We start from the raw sequence: 20,957 nt of genomic DNA, 5'->3' as shown, positions 1-20,957 counted from the left end.
CAGCTGCAGAACACAGTTTGAACACAGTGACAGCAGCGCCCTCTGGTGACTCTCAGCAGTATTACACACTCTGAGCTCACTTCCTGCTGCAGTCCTGCTACTCTCCTCCTCTCCCTCTCTCCCTCCCTCTTTCTCTCTTTCTGTCTATCTCTCACTCTCTTCTCTGTTCTCCTCTCTCTCTTTGCTTCCCTCCTCTCTCTACCTCTCCCCTCTATTCTCTCTATTCTCTCTCTTTCTTCCGTCTCTTCTCTTTCTCTCTGCTTCCCTCTCCTCCCTCTATCTTTTCTCCCTCCCTCTTTTCTCTCTTCTCCCTCTCTCTCTCCTCTCTCGTTTTCTCTATCTCTCTTCTATCTTCTTCCTCCCCCCTCCTCTCTCTCTCTCCTGTCTCTCTTTCTTTTTCTTCCCTCTTCTTTCCCCCTCCTCTCTCTCTCTTCTTCTTCTCCTCTCTCTCTACTTCTCTCTCTTCTCTCTCTCCCTCTCCCTCTCATCTTCTCTCTCTCTCTTCTCCCTCTTCTCTCGCCTCTTTTTTCCTTCTCTCTCTTCTCTCTCCCTCTCATCTTCTCTCTCTCTCTTCTCCCTCTTCTCTTGCCTCTTTTTTCCTGCTCTCTCTTCTCTCCTCTCCCTCTCTCTTTCCCTCTCTCCCTCTCCTCTCCTTCCGTCCTCTTCCTCTCCTCTCTCCCTCCCTCTTTTCTCTCTCTTTTCCCTCCCTCCTATTGTGCTTTACTCCTCCCTCCCTCTCTCTCTCTCTCTCTCTCTTTTTCTCTCTCTTCTCTCTCTCTCTCTCTCTCCCTCTCTCTCTCTCTCTTCTCTCTCTCTCTCTCTCTTCTCTCTCTCTCTCCTCTCTCTGTCTTCGTGTTCGAGGACACACATTGATCAGATGAATCAGTTTTTCACTCTCGTTTCTCCAGTGAAACCTCGTCAGTTTGAACATTTATTGTTAAACACAAAGTCTGATTGTCCTGTTATACAGACATGTTCCTCCTCGTTAGTATAGTGGTGAGTATCCCCGCCTGTCACGCGGGAGACCGGGGTTCAATTCCCCGACGGGGAGTAAACTAATCTTTTAAAACCTTTAGCAGTTTTAGCTGTAAATCGGCTAGAATACTGTTTTTATTTAGACTGTTTTCTCTCCATTCCTTCTCCACAAAGCGCTCATGAGCAAACACGACCAAAAACTGTTTTAGATCTGTCTGAAAACTCAAAAAAAAAAATACTAAATGGATTTAAACCACACATTTTCTGGTCAATACGAGCGTTCATGGTCCTGTTTAGTTTGTGTAATATAATTTGAGAGAGACTTGTTAAAAAAAATAAATAAATAAACACAGAACATTTTATCAGATGAGAAAACAATCTCATTCAACATGGAGTTCCTCAGGGATCCATTTTAGGACTTTTATTGTTTTTTCTTTACCTTATAGAAGAACTAAATTATAACCTTTTGAAGCAGTTTTGTTGCTTTCAAACTATCCTTCCATGTTTAAAAATTAGGGGTGAGACTTGATTAAGGCTTTGAAATTAATTAATCTGGATTACTCTTTCATTCAATATTTTTCCCAAAAGAAACATTTATTTTCTGTAAATGAATACATTTTCTTCCTGAAGCCCGTCATGTGTTGGAGTTTGGGCAGGTGACACCTCTTGTTTGTACTCGGAGCAGAACTGCTCACTTCAGTTCTCACTGTCTCATGTTTTTCATTTAAATGGTGTGGTAGGACTGAGGAACTTCTCGAAAATGAAACTCTTCTCTGCACAATTTGCAATAAACGACGCCTTTGTTAATACTTCTGTCAGGTTGTTTTTTGAATATAAATGTCCAGTCCAGCAGAACCAGAGGCTTTCATGCTGTGTTGTTGTTGTTGTTTTTGTTGTTGTTGTGTGTTGTTGTTGTTGTTGTCGGGACAGTGTGCGTCCGTATAATCGTCGTACCACAACACGGTGAACTGACAAACATTCCATGTTGATTGACAAACTGTGATAAAATGCATTAATATTTTTAATGTGTGAATTTCTTTGCAATTAATTAATCATAATGTCTCTTCCCTTTTAAAAATACAGTTTAATTGTAAAATGTGCGTCAGATACAACTGAAATTCAGATTAGTTTAAGTTTGATTAACATCAGCACTTTTTTGGGTGTCAGAATCATCAGGCCCATTTCCTTTTAGAGAATTCACAATATCAAATTTACTGTTACGATTAAAATGAGAAGAAACACCACAATTTAACGATTCATGATTCCTCTTCCTCTCTTCCTCTTCCTCCTCCTCTCCCTCTCTCTGCATCAGGCCGGTGGAGGACAGCAGTCAGCCTCCGGGTCGTGGCGTTCTCTCGATGCAGGGTCTGAGTTATGGCGTGGTGCGAGTGGACACAGAGGAGAGACTGTCTGTGCTCACGGTGCAGGACGTGGGAACTGTCGCTCCCGGAGGTAACGGCTCCTTTTATTTCATTTATGTTACATTTAAAAACCTCACTTCACATATCAGCGTAATGTCAGTGCTGAACTTACTGGGATCTTTGTTTGGTTTTTTTGACTCTGGCAAACAAACAAAAAATAATATTAATACATTTTTACACACACATACATATTTTGGGGGTTTTGAGAACATTTTTTTTTTACTTCAGCCTAAGATAAAGTTAAAATCACAGTTGTTGTTGTTGAATCATCTGCTGCTCAAACCACAATCTGTCTCCATCTAGTGTTCAACTAATGAACTGCACCTGTGCTACAAAAACTCTTTTCAATTTGCAACTTTTTTGAGACCAAATTTGACCAAATGTTTTCTAAAATTTTAATAATCAAATGTCTTAGTGTTGAAATGAAATTATGTAGTGTTTTGTCAAAATATGATATAATATTTGTTATGTATGATTAGGGCAGAAGTAAATGAAGACACTGATATAAAAAAGTTGGACAAAAAATCTGTACTGTATAAAAATATTATGGTACACACCACAAGTGTGGCTGTTTTAAAGCAGTGTTTCCCAAAGACTGGGTCGTGATGCTCAGGTGGGAGCAAGAGATTTTTTTCATTAATGTTCAAGAATGCTCAAATCCACATTTACTGTGTGATTTAAGAATTCTATCGATTGACTTGGGTCACTGAGGTTTGTGACTTTTAAAATATGGGTCTTCAGAAAAAAAAAGGTTTGGGAGACACTGTTGTGAAGGTGTGTGCACGAGGGTTAAAGAATGTGTAACTTGACAACACATTTACGGCTGAGTTTTCTGTCGTCTTTTCTCACAGACACGAGCTCTTAGCAGTGGTTGTTGTGTTTTATATTTGTTTGTTCATGAAAAGCGTCTCTGTAGAAGTCTGCAGTCTGTTTTTTAAAGTCCTGAGTCACCGTGTGTGTGAGCGGCATGTGGAAAATGTGATTACGTCACAGATAGGCTGTGCTTTTCCTCGTTAGTATAGTGGTGAGTATCCCCGCCTGTCACGCGGGAGACCGGGGTTCGATTCCCCGACGGGGAGGCAAATATTTTTTAACCCTTCCACCTCCGTGTATTTATTTTTAGTGTAGAACTTTATCTTTGTGATTTTACACTTTCTCTTTTCAAGTTTTTGAAGATTGTACTCTATAGTCTCATGTACAGTCTTACATTAGTTTTAAATTATTTCTTTATAACAAATTCTGGTTCATGTAGGAGTTACTATGATGGTATGTTATATGTAGCTAACAGTCTCATAATATATATTTTTAGGGCCGGACACGTTAACGCGTTAATTTTGCGTTAACTAATCAATTCATTAACGCCGACAATTATTTTAACGCAGTTAACGCGGTTTTTATTATTTACTTTTTTATTTTTTTATTGTAAACGTCTGTTGCTCAGTGGCTTTTATTTTGAAAAAAGTCCACCGCGAGCGTTTCTTTAAGTTTGACGTCTTTTCTTTACACTTTTTTCACTTTTTTCTGACCACGTGAGATGCAACGTGTCCGAGCCTCCACGAGCCGCGGCCGGGCCGGACCAGCCGTGCGCTCTGAGCTTCCGCGGGCTCCGGCTCCGACCGGGCCGCGCGCTCCGGTTCACGGGTCTTTGTCCAGTGCGGTTTTCGTCGCTGCGGTCTCGCATACATAACGCTATTACAGGGTATTCACGAAGGTCCGGAAGATTTCGTAATATGATCCCGCCCATAACTCAGTGAAATATGATTGGCTCAGACAACTGTCAATCTTAAACTTCGTTCCAGCCACCGGTTCAGTGCTGCAGGGAGAGTCACTGATTTACCCAGATACCACTGGAAGAAAAATTGTGATTGCTCCAGTTCAATTCCATTATATTAACTTATAAAAGGTTATAACCTTTGTTTCCCAGGAAATATCAGTCCAAGTTTATAACTATGATCTAGAAATTATTACTAGTGTCGTGTTTATTACTCACTAAATAAAAAATATTGAAAAAAGATATTAGTAGTACAAAAATGTATTCAATATTTTTTCTTGAGCCTTCAGAAAACCTTGAAGGCTCTGAGGGTTATTCTCTGTGAAAGAAATGCTGTTTGCACAACAAATGTGTTGCTCTTTTCATTTACATTTACAATAAAAGTGCAATATACGCTACTTTTTAATTCATTAATTGTTTTTGCATATAACATGCGATTAATTATGATTAATCGCACTCGAACTGCAATTAATTGCGATTAATATTTTTTATTTTTGCCCAGCCCTAATATTTTTACATGCCTGCTCAATATTCAGTTAAATAGGAATTGTACTTTTATTTTGCAGTGTAGTTAATGTTACTGTAATGTAATGATAATGTTGTTGGATTTTTTTTTACGAGCAGATGAAGTGGTTTAAAACCGTGTAAACAGGTGGCTGCACAGGTTTGTTTAGTTTCATTCACGTTTCAGATTATTCACATAAATCTAAAAGTGTTTCTGTTGTTTTCTCAGTAGTTGTGTGCACTTGTTTTGAGCTGTGGTTGAAGTTCTCGTTCAGAAGTGTGTTGTGAAACTAACGCGCTTCAGTCGGCGGTGGGGGAGGGGACGGGTTGAGGGAGGGGACAGGAGGAGGGAGGGGACGGGGGGAGGGGTTTCTCTGTGACACGTTTGAAAAAACTGCAGCTCACGTCTGTTTTAATTAACAAAAGTCACTTGGTTTTATAATAGTTTTAGACAAATTCATTAAACAGTAGAAGTACTAGTATAAATTTGGTGTATTTAAATATTTTATGTACATGGGAAATGCAGTTTTAAATGATTTTTAATTTATGTGGATTTTTTTATGTTTTTTTTTTTTTTTTTTTTTTTTTTTGCCAGTGTGGAGTTCCTCAGGGATCCATTATAGGACCTTTATAGTTTTTTCTTTGTTGGTCAGGAAAATGAAATGATTACCAAAATTTACTTAACGTGAGAAAATGAACATCAGATGCAATTGAAATTAGAATTTAAGTTTGATCGGTTGGTTTAAATCAGTTTTGTTACAAGCTTTTATGATGTTTTTGTATTTTCTGTATACTCTTTGTGTTGCTTTGTATTACTTTAAAAATTCCAAATAATTCAGTCCTCATAAATGTGGATATTCTTTTGTTTTCCTGCTGTAATACTGGTTTAATTCAGCATAAACATTGCATTTTAATAATTTAGTGGTTCTTATAGTCAGACCTGTAGATTTGTAGGCCTGGTTTGTGATTATAACGTTGTATTTTGTCCCTCTTTGTCCCCGTAGGTCTGGTTTGTGTCGTGAAACCCGAGGGAGTTCCTCAGCTCTGTCAGACAGACGAAATCGGGGAACTGTGCGTCTGCTCCGTCGCCACAGGAACCTCGTACTACGGCCTCACCGGGATGACCAAGAACACTTTTGAGGTCCGGGTCTGATTCTCTCTCCTTAATCTGTCCTATGACTTCTTGTCCATTTTTCACTACATCCAGAAATCTAAATAAATTGCTTACTTATTTACATTTAATTGACAAAGAAAAGTGGCAAAGATTAAATGTGGAAATAAAATTAATTAAAGGAAATTAAACAATTTTAAACGCATCTTATAGTCTGAAAAATACGGTAAATGCAACAAAGAAATAAAAGTGGACATAAATAAATTAGTAAAGAAAAAAATGTTAGAACATTTTTTAAATGTAAATGTAAAAAAAGTATAAATAAATAAATGTACAAATAAGTCAAAGTAAAAATATATAAATTCATACAAAAATTTAAATGTTTTTTCGTCCCCAGAATGTCTTCATGAATGTGTAAAAGCATTTATTTATTTACACATATATATTTTTATTCACCATTTAATTTAATATTATCTAATATTTATTTGTACATTTATTTATTTATAATTATGTCATTTTTGGGTAAGAAAGAGGGAAATTGAGCCAAATTCCACACGTCTCACACGCACTTACACACACACACCAGGGCTTTGTGGCACCTTCCTCGTTAGTATAGTGGTGAGTATCCCCGCCTGTCACGCGGGAGACCGGGGTTCAATTCCCCGACGGGGAGGAAATCTGTTTTTAATCCTCTGGTGTTGCACTTACAACAACAGCTCCAGAGTCATTTCACATGCAGTTTATCAGTGACACTTTATGTATGTCAATGCCGTTTTCATTCTCTTCATGTTTTTGGAAGAAAATAAGAAGCTAAGGATAAGATATGAGGAGGTCTGTGGGTTAAACTGGTTGTGTTAAGTTTTGCAGACATTATGAGCCTGTAGTGTTGGAGCGGTGTCTGAATGCTGCGTAAATACTGTATATGGTAAATAATGAAAACATGAACATACAGAATTAGCTCCTTTCCACATTTGACTTTAAACCTTAGGATTTTTATACGCTTCAGTGACAGAGAAATGTGTTTCATTAGTCTGACATGAGCTCAGTATCGCTCTCTGTGTCGCTCTCTGTGTCGCTCTCTGTGTCTCTCTGTGTCTCTCTGTATTGCTCTCTGTGTCTCTCTCTGTCTCTGTGTCTCTGTATTGCTCTCTGTGTCGCTCTCTGTATTGCTCTCTGTGTCTCTCTGTATTGCTCTCTGTGTCTCTCTATATTGCTCTCTGTGTCTCTCTGTATTGCTCTCTGTGTCTCTCTGTATTGCTCTCTGTGCTCTAGTCTGTTCTCTCGCTCATTCAGGATTTAAAGTGAATGTATTTTCATTGTCAGAACAGGAGAAGAGAGAATGACTCACACCGGCTGTGCTCAGCTATTTCCTCCTCCCTCTGACACACACACAAACACACACACACACACACACACACACACACACACACGCTCTATCCCTCCCTCCCTTTTTTCTCTCTCTCTCTCTGCTGCTGTTGCTCCATGTCAGATTTTTCTTTTGTGATAAACAGTTTTACTTGGACCTTGGCCTCAGTTCAGTTGTTTTTGAGCTCAGCTGTGTTAGTGTGTAGTGTTCAGGTGATAATTGTCAAGCCTCCACGTGACATTACAAGGCACCTTCCTCGTTAGTATAGTGGTGAGTATCCCCGCCTGTCACGCGGGAGACCGGGGTTCAATTCCCCGACGGGGAGGAAATCTGTTTTTGACCCTCTGGTGTTACACTTACAACATCTGTGAGGGTCATTTCACACATGGTTTTAGGTTTAGGAGCAGTGGAGGGATCTGCTTCTATGATATTTAGCATCACAACAGGTCTCACACAGATATTTGTACTTTTGCACCAGTGTAGTGGAGGGAGGTTTAACAGTAATTCAGTAATTCAAAGACGTGATATCCTCAGTGCATCTGCTTATAAAACATATTAGACTTCACAGAGGTATGAATATAAATATCACATAATAACACTGAGATTCAAGTCTTCAGATGTGAATAAAAATATAAAATGTATTGGTATAATTATTTGCAGCTAAATACAGTAAAGGGAGTTCCACAGGGCTCCACACTAGGACCCTTTATGTTTAGAAATGATTTGTCCTGGTGTTAGATTTACACTGACAATGCATTTTTGAGCTGCTAATTTACAGTAATTTTGGTTATACTGTGTTGGGATTAAATTAATTTATACGTTTTTTTTTCTACTTCTGTGAGCATCATGTTTCTAAGAGCAGTGCTGGTAGTTCATCATTTAAACATGCTTCATTGTTTGCCTTCAAAACCAGTCAGTCCAAGAAAAACTGGAAACTGAACTCTTTTCATTTGTCTAAATGTAGGATTTTAAGGCTTGAGCTCTTATATCATGTTCAGGAATGGGGCTCATTGTTCCTTATCACAAAGGTTATAAGAACTGTCCAGTTTCTGTTTACTCTGTTCTGTCGTCTCATCACTGTCAAAGTTTTGGGGGCACCTTCCTCGTTAGTATAGTGGTGAGTATCCCCGCCTGTCACGCGGGAGACCGGGGTTCAATTCCCCGACGGGGAGGAAACAGGTTTTTGACCCTCTGGTGTTACACTTACAACAGCTGTGAGGGTCATTTCACAGTTTCCACACAGGTGGTAACTACAAACTTGGAGGAAAAATAAGCAAAAAAAATGTACCGTACTTATCAGATTATAAGTCGCTCTGGAGTCACACCAGCCAAAAAATGCAAAATGAAGAAGAAAATAAACATATAAGTTACACCGGACTATAAACAAAACAGAACAAGTTTACCAAACTCTCCATCTCACTCCAAATCACTAAATCCATTCAATTCTTCATCCTCCGTGTCACTTTAGAACAACTCTTCCTTGACCTCCGGAGGTAAACTTCCTCTTCTGTGTTGCTGTCGTCAGACTCAGCATCAGTTCCAGTTAGAATTATTCGGGTCTTTCTGAATCTCGACAGGATGGTTTCGGTGTCACTGAAGTCCAGACTTTGTCCATCCATCCAGTGACTTCAGGAAAGTTTCATGGTGCATCCTCCCGGTGTCACAAGTTTCTCTCTCACTCCAAACTTTCTTTCTGCTGCTCGTGTTCCGTTTTCCTGCTGCAGATTTCACGATTTGTAGTTTGTAATCTGCAGAATCTGATTTTGTTTTGGGGGGCATTTGTGTTCAGTCTCCAGATTACAGTGGAATGTGAAATCAGCCCATGGTCTCGGTTTGTCTGATCGTGGCTGATGTGTGTAATAAACTGTGTATTTTTTGCTTTGCAGGTTTACCCCGTGAGCTCGAGCGGGGGTCTGATCAGCGAGTACGCCTTCATCAGGACGGGGCTGCTGGGCTTCATCGGGCCCGGGGGTCTGGTCTTCATCACGGGGAAGATGGACGGACTCATCATGGTCAGCGGGCGACGGCACAACGCGGACGACATCGTGGCCACAGCGCTCGCCGTGGAGCCCATGAAGTTTGTCTACAGAGGGAGGTGAGACTCGAGAGAGGGCGCTAGAGAGGGCACAGAGGGAGGCGAGACTGGAGAGGGCGCTAGAGAGGGCACAGAAGGAGGAGAGGGGCACTAGAGAGGGCACAGAGGGAGGAGAGACTAGAGAGGGCACAGAGGGAGGAGAGACTAGAGAGGGCACAGAGGGAGGAGAGGGGCACTAGAGAGGGCACAGAGGGAGGAGAGACTGGAGAGGGGCACTAGAGAGGGCACAGAGGGAGGAAAGGGGCACTAGAGAGGGCACAGAGGGAGGAGAGACTAGAGAGGGCACAGAGGGAGGAGAGACTGGAGAGGGGCACTAGAGAGGGCACAGAGGGAGGAGAGGGGCACTAGAGAGGGCACAAAGGGAGGAAAGGGGCACTAGAGAGGGCACAGAGGGAGGAGAGACTAGAGAGGGCACAGAGGGAGGAGAGACTAGAGAGGGCACAGAGGGAGGAGAGACTAGAGAGGGCACAGAGGGAGGAGAGACTAGAGAGGGCACAGAGGGAGGAGAGACTAGAGAGGGCACAGAGGGTGGTGAGACTAGAGAGGGCACAGAGGGAGGAGAGACTAGAGAGGGCACAGAGGGAGGAGAGACTAGAGAGGGCACAGAGGGTGGAGAGACTAGAGAGGGCACAGAGGGAGGAGAGACTAGAGAGGGCACAGAGGGAGGAGAGACTAGAGAGGGCGCTAGACAGGGCACAGAGGGAGGAGAGACTAGAGAGGGCACAGAGGGTGGTGAGACTAGAGAGGGCACAGAGGGAGGAGAGACTAGAGAGGGCACAGAGGGAGAGTAGAGAGGGCTAGAGAGGGCACAGAGGGAGGAGAGACTAGAGAGGGCACAGAGGGAGGGAGGAGACTAGAGAGGGCACAGAGGGAGGAGAGACTAGAGAGGGCACAGAGGGAGGAGAGACTAGAGAGGGCACAGAGGGAGGAGAGACTAGAGAGGGCACAGAGGGAGGAGAGACTAGAGAGGGCACAGAGGGAGGTGAGACTAGAGAGGGCACAGAGGGAGGAGAGACTAGAGAGGGCACAGAGGGAGGAGAGACTAGAGAGGGCACAGAGGGAGGAGAGACTAGAGAGGGCACAGAGGGTGGTGAGACTAGAGAGGGCACAGAGGGTGGTGAGACTAGAGAGGGCACAGAGGGAGTGAGACTAGAGAGGGCACAGAGGGAGGAGAGACTAGAGAGTTGCTGCAGAGTGGAAGTTGGAGTGTGCAAACAGCTAAGAATCAAGAGACAAACAACTACACGAAAACCGGACGAAAGAAAACGGAAATGTTGGCTAAAAGTTATCGTAGTTATTGGCTATGACAGAAATGATGCTATCTCTAAATTAACGAGCTAACGTACTTTAAATCTGAGCCTGAGTCACTAAACTATATTAAAATTCAGATATAAAGGCAAAAATACAGGAAAACAGTTTCTTACCTGGAGATTCAGTGAGATACGAGTAAACGTGCAGGTTTGACACTTGTGGCTCTGAGTGCGGCTGTTGTTCTTTGTACATGTGAGACTGAAGGGGCAGGTTTCTTATTAATTGAATGAAGCTTTTGTACCTTTCACGGTCAATGAGTGGCAAAGTGCTCATGTATTGAGTCGTCATATTGATTTGGTGTATTTTCTGTTATTATCGACACCTGGAGTTCTGTATGAATCACATTTATTGACCCTAATTTGCGTTAAAGTTAATGAGATGGGCCGTTTGTTTTACCCCAGAAAAGGGCGGGAACGTCTTTCACAAGTGAAGTTCCGGAATGTGCCGATCCAGCGTATGAAAATGTGTCTCTTCACTTGTCTAAAGGATGTAGGAGGTTGGATTTTACGGCTTAAGGAACACATGTGTTATATAATGTTCATGAAAGAGGCTTATTGTTCCTTATCACAAAGGACATAAAATAACTGGCCGTACTTCTGTTCACTCTGTTCCGTTATCTTGTCTTTGTGTAGTGATATGTGGCATCTTCCTCGTTAGTATAGTGGTGAGTATCCCCGCCTGTCACGCGGGAGACCGGGGTTCAATTCCCCGACGGGGAGAAAATGTGTTTTTTTTTCCCCTCCGGTGTTACTCTTACAACAGCTGTGGGAGTCATTTCACACATGGTTTTATGTTAAGGAGCAGTGGGCTGATCTGCTTCTGTGATATTTAACATCACAACAGATCTCCTCACACGTTTTTATTGACCTTTTGTGCTGTTCTAGTGGAGGGAGATCAATCTGCTAGAAAAACCTGTGCTGTTGTGACTTGATTATACACAGAAAAGTAAATTCACATAAGTTCTCCTCTGTAAAATGTTCAGTGAGTTGATATTTGGGCTTTTCTTCTGCTCAGTCTGTGCTTATAAAACCTATGAGCTGTACACTTACAGAGGCAACATTGTTCAAGTACAAATATTAAAATAAGTCACTAAACAACATTGAGATTTAAGTCTTTAAATGTCATAATAATATAATCTGTTGACATAATTATTTACAATCCATGTGTCATTTGTTCATTTGTTTTTCAAAATAAAACCAAAAAAAAAAAAAAAATTAAAAACTGGACTTTTGCACTGCCTACGGACTGAACCAGGGCTAAAACAGGACCAAAACAGGACTAAACCAAGACTGAGTGTTGGGACGGGCCTGGAGGTGCGCCCATGTAGACTGTCAGGGGATCAGGATTGAGACTAGGACTGAGACCGGGACCAGACCGAGACTGAGTTGGTTCAGTCCTGGTTTAGTCCTGGTTTAGACCTGGTTTAGACTTGGTTTAGTCATGTTTTAGTCCTGGTTCAGTCTTGGTTCAGCCCGTATGCGGTGCAAAAGTCCAGCATCGCAGTTTCAGTCACGTAAATGGGAAATGACGTTATCCGTTTTGTTTTGTTTTGTTTTTTTTATTTTGGTTTTGGAGACAAAGAAAATTTCTTATTTTTGGTTTTATATTGAAAAAAGAATCATACACAGATTATCTATGGCCCATTTTCCAAATTGTCTCACACAAATATGCAAAAGGGGGCACCGCAGGGATCCATATTAGGACCCTTCCTGTTTATAGAATATTTAAAAAATGAGCTCTTCTGTAAACTTTTAAGGCTACTAGTCTAGAATAGGTGTTACTACAAACCAAAATAAAATATTCAAAGTCAAACTGCCATCTGACCAGGAGCCAAAAACTAAAAAACATGATCAGTTATGTCATGGGTAAATATCCTGTTCTTCCGTCCTGTGTTGTGTTTGCAGGATAGCGGTTTTCTCGGTGACGGTTCTGAGAGACGAGAGGATCGTGGTGGTGGCGGAGCAGAGACCAGACTCCACAGAAGAGGACAGCTTCCAGTGGATGAGCCGTGTGCTGCAGGTGAACGTGAACTCTCTCTGACTCATGTAGGTCAGAAGAGAAGTGTGTTAACATGGCAACAAGAGCAGAACAGAACAGCCGGACAAATAAAACCAGTCACTTTGATTCGTTTTAAGAGACGATAATAACACTACAGATTTATAGTGATCTCGTTAGTATTTATTTTTATTTTTTCATTTATTTTTTTGATCCAACCTCACCACAAAACCAGCAGATTAATAATAATTCATGGGTTTTATAAGAGATATTCTGAGGATGATATTATATTTAGTTTTGAATAGTTAATTGCTTTGAAAATGGTGCAAAATTTTCTTCACTTTGAAACCCACAGAGTTCCGACGGTCATGGAAATCCTGGAAAAGTCCTGGGATTTTGTAAATTCAATTAAAGTTTCAAAAAAGTCATGGAATTTTAGAATCTCTTTTACGGAGCTACAGCCTTCCGTTAAGTTGTCATGAGTCTGTTCTGATTATTTCTAAACGTTTGCTCCTTTTGTTTAAAAGAGACGACAATAAAAACACTGACAGAATTTTGAATGTTCAAAAACTATAATCCCAAACCATAAGGTGAGTGGGAAGGATTAACATTTTATATTTAGCTGTAAAAGTCTGATCAATTCTATACACAGGGCAGCCGCGGGGTCTTAAAAGTCTTAAAGGTCTTAAAACGGTCTTAAAAATTTTCATGTTACTAAATTAAGGCTTATAAAGTCTTAAATTATGTTGTCCAAGTCTTATTTTTTTCACAAAGGTCTTAAATTTCATTAGCCTATTTTTTGTTTACTCAACCGAGCTGTAGTGTAATGTTAAACGGAGGGAGGAAAAAAAACAACAACGTGAAATCATGTAACGTGAATGAACGTCTAATTTGGAGCATACGCAAACAAAGTGGTCTTAAAAAGGTTTTTAAAAAGTCTAAAATTTGGGGTAGTCAAATTTGGGGATACCCTGTACACATGTAGGTGCCGTAAACTCATGGAAAATTCACTTTAGGTCACGAAAAAGTCATAGAAAATTTTGGAAATTTTGTCAGTGAAAAAGAGTGGGAACCCTGAACCCAAGAATAAACAGTTTACCTGCCGTCATCTTAATTAAACACTACAGGGATACAGAACATGGGAGGGTATCTGACACAGGGATACAGGAGGATGGGAGGGCATCTGACACAGGGATACAGGAGGATGGGAGGGCATTTGACACGTGTTGTTTGTCTCCAGGCCATAGACAGTATCCATGGCGTGGGCGTGTTCTGTCTGGCCCTGGTTCCTGCCAACACGCTGCCGAAGACTCCTCTGGGCGGGATCCACCTGTCTGAGATCAAACAGCTGTACCTGGAGGGAGGACTGCACCCCTGTAACGTGCTCATGTGCCCCCACACCTGTGTGACCAACCTGCCCAAGCCCCGGCAGAAACAACCAGGTACCCACAAAACACAAGCACAAGAATACAGCAGGTACCCACAAAACACTCTGTTATATATATGTACAAGAATATGACAGGTACCCACAAAACACTCTGTTATATATATGTACAAGAATACAGCAGGTACCCACAAAACACTCTGTTATATATATGTACAAGAATACAGCAGGTACCCACAAAACACTCTGTTATATATATGTACAAGAATACAGCAGGTACCCACAAAACACTCTGTTATATATATGTACAAGAATATGACAGGTACCCACAAATCACTGTGTTGTATATATGGCTGTGCAAATAATTGAATTTTGATTGCAATTTCGATTTGTGTGTCAAACAATCTCCAAACTCATATCATTGATTTTTTTCTTTTCTTTTTATGAGAGGGGAGAAATGCTGAATAAATGCATCATGAAACAAAAAAATAATCATTTGAATAATAATATATGTTTGTGTGTGTGTGTGTGTATATATATATATATATTCACATATATATGCACAAGAATATGGCAGCCTTTTAATTTTATGTTTCAAATTTTATGTTCATATTTTAATGAACCAACTTGCCCAATCTTCATCAAAACAACCAGGTTCCAGACAAATATTAGTATTATATATGTGCAAAAGAATATGGCAGACTTTTTTTATTTTTTTATTTATTTTAATATTCATATTTTAATGAACGAGCTTGGCCAGTCCTCATCAGAAGAAAAAGGTTTCAAACTAAACACTACATTATATATGAGATATATGCAGCCATTTTTTTTTTTTCATTGTTTTATATTTAATTTAATTTAAAATTTTATCTCTTGGATTTTTCACTCAGTCTTAATTTTAATATTCACATTTTGATTAACTCTTTAACAACTTGCCCAAGTCTTGCCAGAAACTACCAAGTACCATTCAGATTTTTATTTTCTTATCAGGGCTGGACAATATTTTAAAATCACTCTTGGATTTTAATCATCAGTACCTCACAATCCTAATTTAAATATTTGTGTTTTAATGAACTGTTAACAGCGCTGCTGTTTTTGTCACAAAACAACACGACTACGCCAGCCCCTTCATTTTATTCTTCTACTTTTGTTTCATTTAAATGAACTTTTTATGTTCTTATTAGGGGTAATGGACAATATCCTAAACTATATCTGTGAGTTATTGTCATTAACTCCCAACCATCATTTTAATATTCATATTTTAATGAATTTTTACATAATGTTCCCAAACCTCATCAGAAATAACCACGCGCATTTAGAGCATAAAACTAGAATAGAAGAAATAATGAAAATATAAAATTAAGAAAATATAATTAACTTAAAGTAATAATGATACAAAAATCAGTTTCCTGTTAATATGTATAATATAATATAACACTGTGAGGACTTTTTCCCATTCAAAAGTTTTCATATTTTGTTTTAAATTGTTAATCGCTATGGTAACTGCTCTGAAATCTCGGGATACATTAAAGGTGCATTGTGTAACTTTTCTGATGCAGGGTCTGTTAAATGCTTTTCTCTGTTGAGGTGTTATTGTTTTGTCTGGAATGTTTCACAGTATGACTTTAAATCTTTCTGTCTTCATGGAGACCAAGCCAGACCAAGTTTCAGGTCAGATCTGCGGAGAGGCGACCTGCTCACAGTCAGAATGTCTGTTTTTTGAGGTATTTTTGAGCCATAAAACCACCTGGAATTGAATAAATGCAAAGTCGAGCTGTTTAATGTCACACTGTGGAACATTCCAGGCAGAGCAGTGACGTATCCAGAGAGTTCGGGTGTAACGGTTCATGTATTCATGCCGAACCGTTTCTGTACTTGACGTTTGGTGCAGGTCTGTGCACGAGTGAGTTTGCACTATTTGTTCACGGGGGAACTCGTCTGTGATTGGTTCAGTGTTTCCTGCAGTGCTTTATAGTTAGAGCGACGCCTCCACAACAACTGCCCCCCCCCGTCTCAACTACATCCCTCCAAACCACATGAATCCTCACAAAACTATAGTCGTCGCGCCACAGTCCTCACTTTCACCGGCACAAAATCTCCGCCCATACCCACAACCTCTGACCCTAGCGGAAGGTATTTTCAACTGCTGGGGACATTGTTACGGAAGCCGAGAGGGGTCACAACAAACGCAAACGCCGCAACAAATACAAATGCGACAACACAACAAAAAGCCACAACAAACAATAAAAAGCCACAACGGAAATGACCGCGGGACTCGATTTTAATGCAAACGTCGCAACAAATACAAACGCCACAACACATTAAAAAGCCACAACGCATTAAAAAGCCACAACGCATTAAAAAGCCACAACGCATTAAAAAGCCACAACGGAAGTGACGGCGGGACTCTATTTTCTGACCGATCAAGCGGCAAGTGAAGAAGAAGAACTACAACGTGAAACAAATAATGATAAAACCATAAATTACTTTTACTTACGTTTCCAACTTTTCCGTTCCTTTACTTTTCACATTGTAGTTCTTCTTCTTCACTTGCCGCTTGATCGGTCCGCTGGAAAATCGAGTCCCGCGGTCACTTCTGTTGTGGCTTTTTTTTGGTGTGTTGTGGCTTTTTGTTGTGTTGTCACATTTGTATTTGTTGTAACTGCCAGCAGATTATTTACTGCACTGTGGACAAGTTGTTATTTTCTGGCCAAAAATATAAAGATTGAGTAAAACTTAAACGCTGGAACTGTTAGTGCTGCACTTTACTTCTTGAAAAGTTGTGTTTACTGTTTACAAGGAATTTATTTTTTATAATATTTCAAACATTTGTTGCTTATTTGAGAATATTTTATTTAACTTATTAGTTTTATCAAGTAGCACTTTGCATTTATTTTATTTTCCCTTTTGAATAATGTTAAAACAAATTGTTGGTTTAATAAACACACAAATTATTTTGCATTTTGTTCCCATTCTGCACCGAAAATGAATTGAACCGTGACATCAAAACTGAGTTACGTACCAAACTGTGATTTCTGTACCTCTACACCCCTACCAGAGTCAAGCAGGTGACAGACCCCCAGCCAAAAAGTTACATAATGCACCTTTAAATAAACTGGTTATTTTCTGTAATCTTCTGTACATAAATCCAGTCTTGTGTCTTTGCTGCAGAGATCGGTCCGGCCTCTGTCATGGTGGGAAACCTGGTGTCTGGGAAGAGAATCGCTCAGGCCAGCGGGAGGGACTTGGGCACCAGCGACGACAACGACCAGGTAAAAAAAAAAAACAAAAAAAAACATTTACTTAAAAAGACACAGAGAGAGAGAGAGAGAGAGAGAGAGGGTTTATATGGAGCTAAACATGTGTGAATTAATTTTACACAATCCACATGAAACACAAACTGGCACAAAGTTCAGCCTCTTATCTGTCAGGAGAAATAAACCGAAGTTATAGTCACTTCAGAAAGTGGAGCCGTTATTTAACCCCAAAGACTTGAGAGTTTCAGCTGAAAGGACTTTAAAACAGAAGATTAACATGACGAGTTTGTGGAGCCGATTTTCCCAAACAAAGAACGAGAAGTAGAAACATTCGTGAAGCATCAATTTTTCCTTCAAAAACAGTGAATGTCCCAGAGTTCTGCAGGCCCTGACGTCAGCAGATTGTAGAACATGAACCCAAACTATTACCTATTTCTTCAGCAAAAAATTATTTACAATTCCACCTTTGTGCTCCAAGTCTCATTGAGGATTGAGGATTTGATCGCAGCTCTTCCACTCTCCTCTCATTTGCGTAAGAGTTTTGTTTTTGTGGGTAGCGTGGCCGGACATCTGTTCCGGACGCCTCCTGGACGTCTCCCTCAGGAGGTGTTCTGGACACGTCCCACCAGGAGGAGGCCCCAGGGCAGACCTAGGACACGCTGGAGGGACTGTGTCTCTCGGCTGGCCTGGGAACGTCTCGGGATCCCCCCAGAAGAGCTGGAGGAAGTGTGTGTGGAGAGGGAAGTCTGGGAGGCTCTTCTCAGACCGCTGCCCCCGTGACCCGACCTCAGATGAGTGGAAGAAAATGGTGTAGAGTAGGTAGCGTGGCCGAGCGGTCTAAGGCGCTGGATTAAGGCTCCAGTCTCTTCGGGGGCGTGGGTTCGAATCCCACCGCTGCCAAGATTTTAGCTGAAGGAGGAAAGTTGAGGAAGATCACGCTGATGTAGACGAGTGTGTGTCCATGTTTTCAGCTCTAAGTCTACGGTTAGACTACGTTTATTTGATGAAGGTCTGAACAGAAGACACAAAAGTGGCGTCGCGTCTTCACTTTTTATTCCGTGTTTAGACGAGTGTTTTCAGGAGGAAATCTGTGAGCAAACGGTGATGCAAAAGTGTGTGGAATTGGATTGTGTATGATGCGAAGCAGCTAGATGATGATGTATGTGACGTAAACACGTACACGAAGTGAACAGATCTGACCAGAGTTTTGCGTCTTGGGCAGTGTAGACCGAAACGCTACGACGGAGCGTATTCAACTTTTCCACTCTGGAGGCTGGTTTCAGATTTTCTCGTTTTTTAGCCCCAAAAACGCCGTCAATGTCTAAACGAAAGACACTTCCCATAAAATATTTTGTGGCCCAGGTTTTGTTTTGTCTTCTGTATTTTATTTATAATGACCGTGTAGTTTCTCAAGTACAAAAAAATTTAATCTCATAGTTTAAAAATATAACGATTTATTCACAACAACAAACATTTTATTAGCCTTTGTGTTTTAACTACATTTATTCCTTGTTTCATTAATCTGGCAAAAATATTCTGGCACCTCATTAAATCAGGTTCATGAATATAAAAAGTAAATCTGAAATTAAACAGTGAATCAAGGCTTCTTCAAGGTTCAGTCGAGGTTTTCCAAGTTTGAAATGTTGGACAATTAACATGAAAGAATGAACTGAAGCTCTTTGTGTATTTGTGTTTCAGTTCTTGTTCCTGTCGGAGGTTCTTCAGTGGAGAGCACAGACCACTCCAGACCACGTCCTGTACACGCTGCTCAGCTCCAGGGTAAAACACACACACACAAACACACATCACACGTTGTTTTTATATGTTACGGTGCTTCATGAGTAAAACCGTGCCTCCGCTCTGGTCCTGCAGGGGGCGGTGTCGAACTCTCTGACCTGTCTCCAGCTCCATAAACGAGCCGAGCGGGTGGCGGCGCTGCTGATGGAGCGAGGAGGGCTCCAGGAGGGAGACCACGTGGCTCTGGTTTATCCTCCAGGTGAGTTATACATTTATGTTTGTGATGAAGGGAAGCTGCAGGTCAAAGGAGAATGAACCTGAACAGAGTAGACGAGGACAGAAAAAGGCAGAGTGTAGGAATCAGAGGTCGCATCTGTGTGTGTGGGGGGAGCATCAAAAAACACAATTCTTGAATTCTGATATGTCTGGGTGTTAAAAGTGTTCCAGTATTTGTAGAAACAACACATGCTATATATTTTTCCAATACGTGACGACTCATGCCACCGCTCTTCTGTTTCTGTTGGATAAAGTGGTAAACAGAGGTCAGTGGTCGCCATGGAGATCTGAGTTAAACAAGACTGCAGCTCAAGAAAACTGAGCTGATTTAGTTTAGTTTATTTATTTAATGAGACAGGGACAGTGCACAATATACATAAACCTTAACAGGAGAGATGCATTTTCACATGTCAGGATGAAAAAACATTTTGGTCTGAAAAAAGAACCTAATTATAAAATGTTTCTATGGTATTTTACACTTACAATAAACAATTGTCATGTAGAAACAGAGGGAGGATCCAAAGTGCAGGGCTGCGCAAAAGTATTTAATAACAAATCCATAAATCCAAAAAAGCCAAAACTCAAAACTAAACTGCCGTGACACGAGACAAGATGAAACTCTGACAGTGACAATGGACCAACAAAGGGCAGAGGAGAACACAGGGTATAAACGCACACAGACACAGGTGAGGCAAAGAATCAAGACAGGAAGTAAGACTCAAAACTACAAGCAGACACGACAAATGTCAAAATAAAACACCAAAATGAGGAAAAAACAACCACTACAAACATGAACCATGACAAAAATAACAAAATAAATGCTGGAGAGATTTTTAATGCCATACTGAGTAACATTCCAGGCAAAGCAATCACATCTCCATGGAGACCGGCAGGTGGCAGACCAGAAATGTTCCGCAGTGCACCTTTAATATGAAAAATTGTCCTCCCTTCACTTTGCAGAGTGTGTCTCATGTGTGTCTCTGTTGCCCTCTGGTGGCCACAGGAGGAATTGCATGTTGAAAAAGCAACACACAATTAAAAACTTAACACTAAAAGATTCTAGATATAAAAAAAAAAAGTATTACAATTATATCCCACTGTGACTGGCATTTAAAAGCACAGTCAGTAAGTGTATAAGATTTCCAGTGAATAATAGTGAGTAACTGTTCTGTTTTTGTGTGTTCTTGTGTTTGTGTTTTTGTGCGTTTGTGCGTTAGGCATCGACCTGATCGCTGCGTTCTACGGCTGCCTCTACGCCGGCTGTGTCCCCATCACAGTGAGACCTCCTCACCCACAAAACATCTCCACCACCCTGCCCACCGTCAAGATGATCGTAGAGGTAAGAAACATGGAAAAAAAAAACAACAAAAAAATCACGAAAATCTACTCAAAACAAATGAAAACTACAATACTTAGTCTGCCCACCGTCAAGATGATCGTAGAGGTAAGAAACATGAAAAAAAACAACAAAATCATGAAAATCTAACCAAAACAAATGAAAACTACAATACTTACTCTGCCCATGGCCAAGATTATCGTAGTAATAAGAAACAAAAAAAAAATTCCAACAAAATCATGAAAATCTAACCAAAATGTAAGACACAAGGAAATCTACAAACAAAACTAGTGACCACATCAGTGAAGATCCACTTATAATTAATCAAAGTTTATCCTCCGACAGTCAACACCATCAAAGAGGTCGTGAAAAAACAACTTGATCATAATTTAAAGCCACAGTGCGTAACCTTTAAGCC

The 20,957-nt window shown here is 40.6% G+C and overlaps 1 protein-coding gene and 7 non-coding genes across 8 annotated transcripts in view; all 8 read left to right on the top strand.

Annotated features, from left to right (window-relative positions):
• Nucleotides 1-20,957, top strand: part of LOC110164318 (disco-interacting protein 2 homolog C-like) — an 85,043-nt gene that overhangs the window by 50,920 nt on the left and 13,166 nt on the right. The window contains exons 19-28 of the mRNA XM_055151215.1: nucleotides 2,288-2,427; nucleotides 5,676-5,812; nucleotides 9,035-9,243; nucleotides 12,459-12,573; nucleotides 13,790-13,991; nucleotides 17,105-17,205; nucleotides 18,222-18,230; nucleotides 18,889-18,969; nucleotides 19,063-19,186; nucleotides 20,421-20,542. Of these exons, the coding sequence (XP_055007190.1) occupies nucleotides 2,288-2,427; nucleotides 5,676-5,812; nucleotides 9,035-9,243; nucleotides 12,459-12,573; nucleotides 13,790-13,991; nucleotides 17,105-17,205; nucleotides 18,222-18,230; nucleotides 18,889-18,969; nucleotides 19,063-19,186; nucleotides 20,421-20,542 (1,240 nt within the window). The remainder of the gene's footprint in view (nucleotides 1-2,287; nucleotides 2,428-5,675; nucleotides 5,813-9,034; nucleotides 9,244-12,458; nucleotides 12,574-13,789; nucleotides 13,992-17,104; nucleotides 17,206-18,221; nucleotides 18,231-18,888; nucleotides 18,970-19,062; nucleotides 19,187-20,420; nucleotides 20,543-20,957) is intronic.
• trnad-guc (transfer RNA aspartic acid (anticodon GUC)) lies at nucleotides 980-1,051 on the top strand. Its single transcript has one exon. It is a non-coding gene; the product is annotated as a tRNA-Asp (tRNA).
• On the top strand, nucleotides 3,404-3,475 carry trnad-guc (transfer RNA aspartic acid (anticodon GUC)). Its single transcript has one exon. It is a non-coding gene; the product is annotated as a tRNA-Asp (tRNA).
• trnad-guc (transfer RNA aspartic acid (anticodon GUC)) lies at nucleotides 6,384-6,455 on the top strand. Its single transcript has one exon. It is a non-coding gene; the product is annotated as a tRNA-Asp (tRNA).
• On the top strand, nucleotides 7,402-7,473 carry trnad-guc (transfer RNA aspartic acid (anticodon GUC)). The gene has a single exon. It is a non-coding gene; the product is annotated as a tRNA-Asp (tRNA).
• Nucleotides 8,249-8,320, top strand: trnad-guc (transfer RNA aspartic acid (anticodon GUC)). Its single transcript has one exon. It is a non-coding gene; the product is annotated as a tRNA-Asp (tRNA).
• Nucleotides 11,202-11,273, top strand: trnad-guc (transfer RNA aspartic acid (anticodon GUC)). Its single transcript has one exon. It is a non-coding gene; the product is annotated as a tRNA-Asp (tRNA).
• Nucleotides 18,009-18,090, top strand: trnal-aag (transfer RNA leucine (anticodon AAG)). Its single transcript has one exon. It is a non-coding gene; the product is annotated as a tRNA-Leu (tRNA).

The sequence above is a fragment of the Boleophthalmus pectinirostris genome, unplaced genomic scaffold (genome assembly GCF_026225935.1).
Source record: "Boleophthalmus pectinirostris isolate CB_2022bp ecotype Guang Dong unplaced genomic scaffold, ASM2622593v1 HiC_scaffold_15, whole genome shotgun sequence".
Classification (NCBI taxonomy): Eukaryota; Metazoa; Chordata; class Actinopteri; order Gobiiformes; family Gobiidae; genus Boleophthalmus; species Boleophthalmus pectinirostris.
The sequence above is the reverse complement of the archived record's forward strand: the minus strand, read 5'-3'. Positions and strand labels throughout refer to the sequence as shown.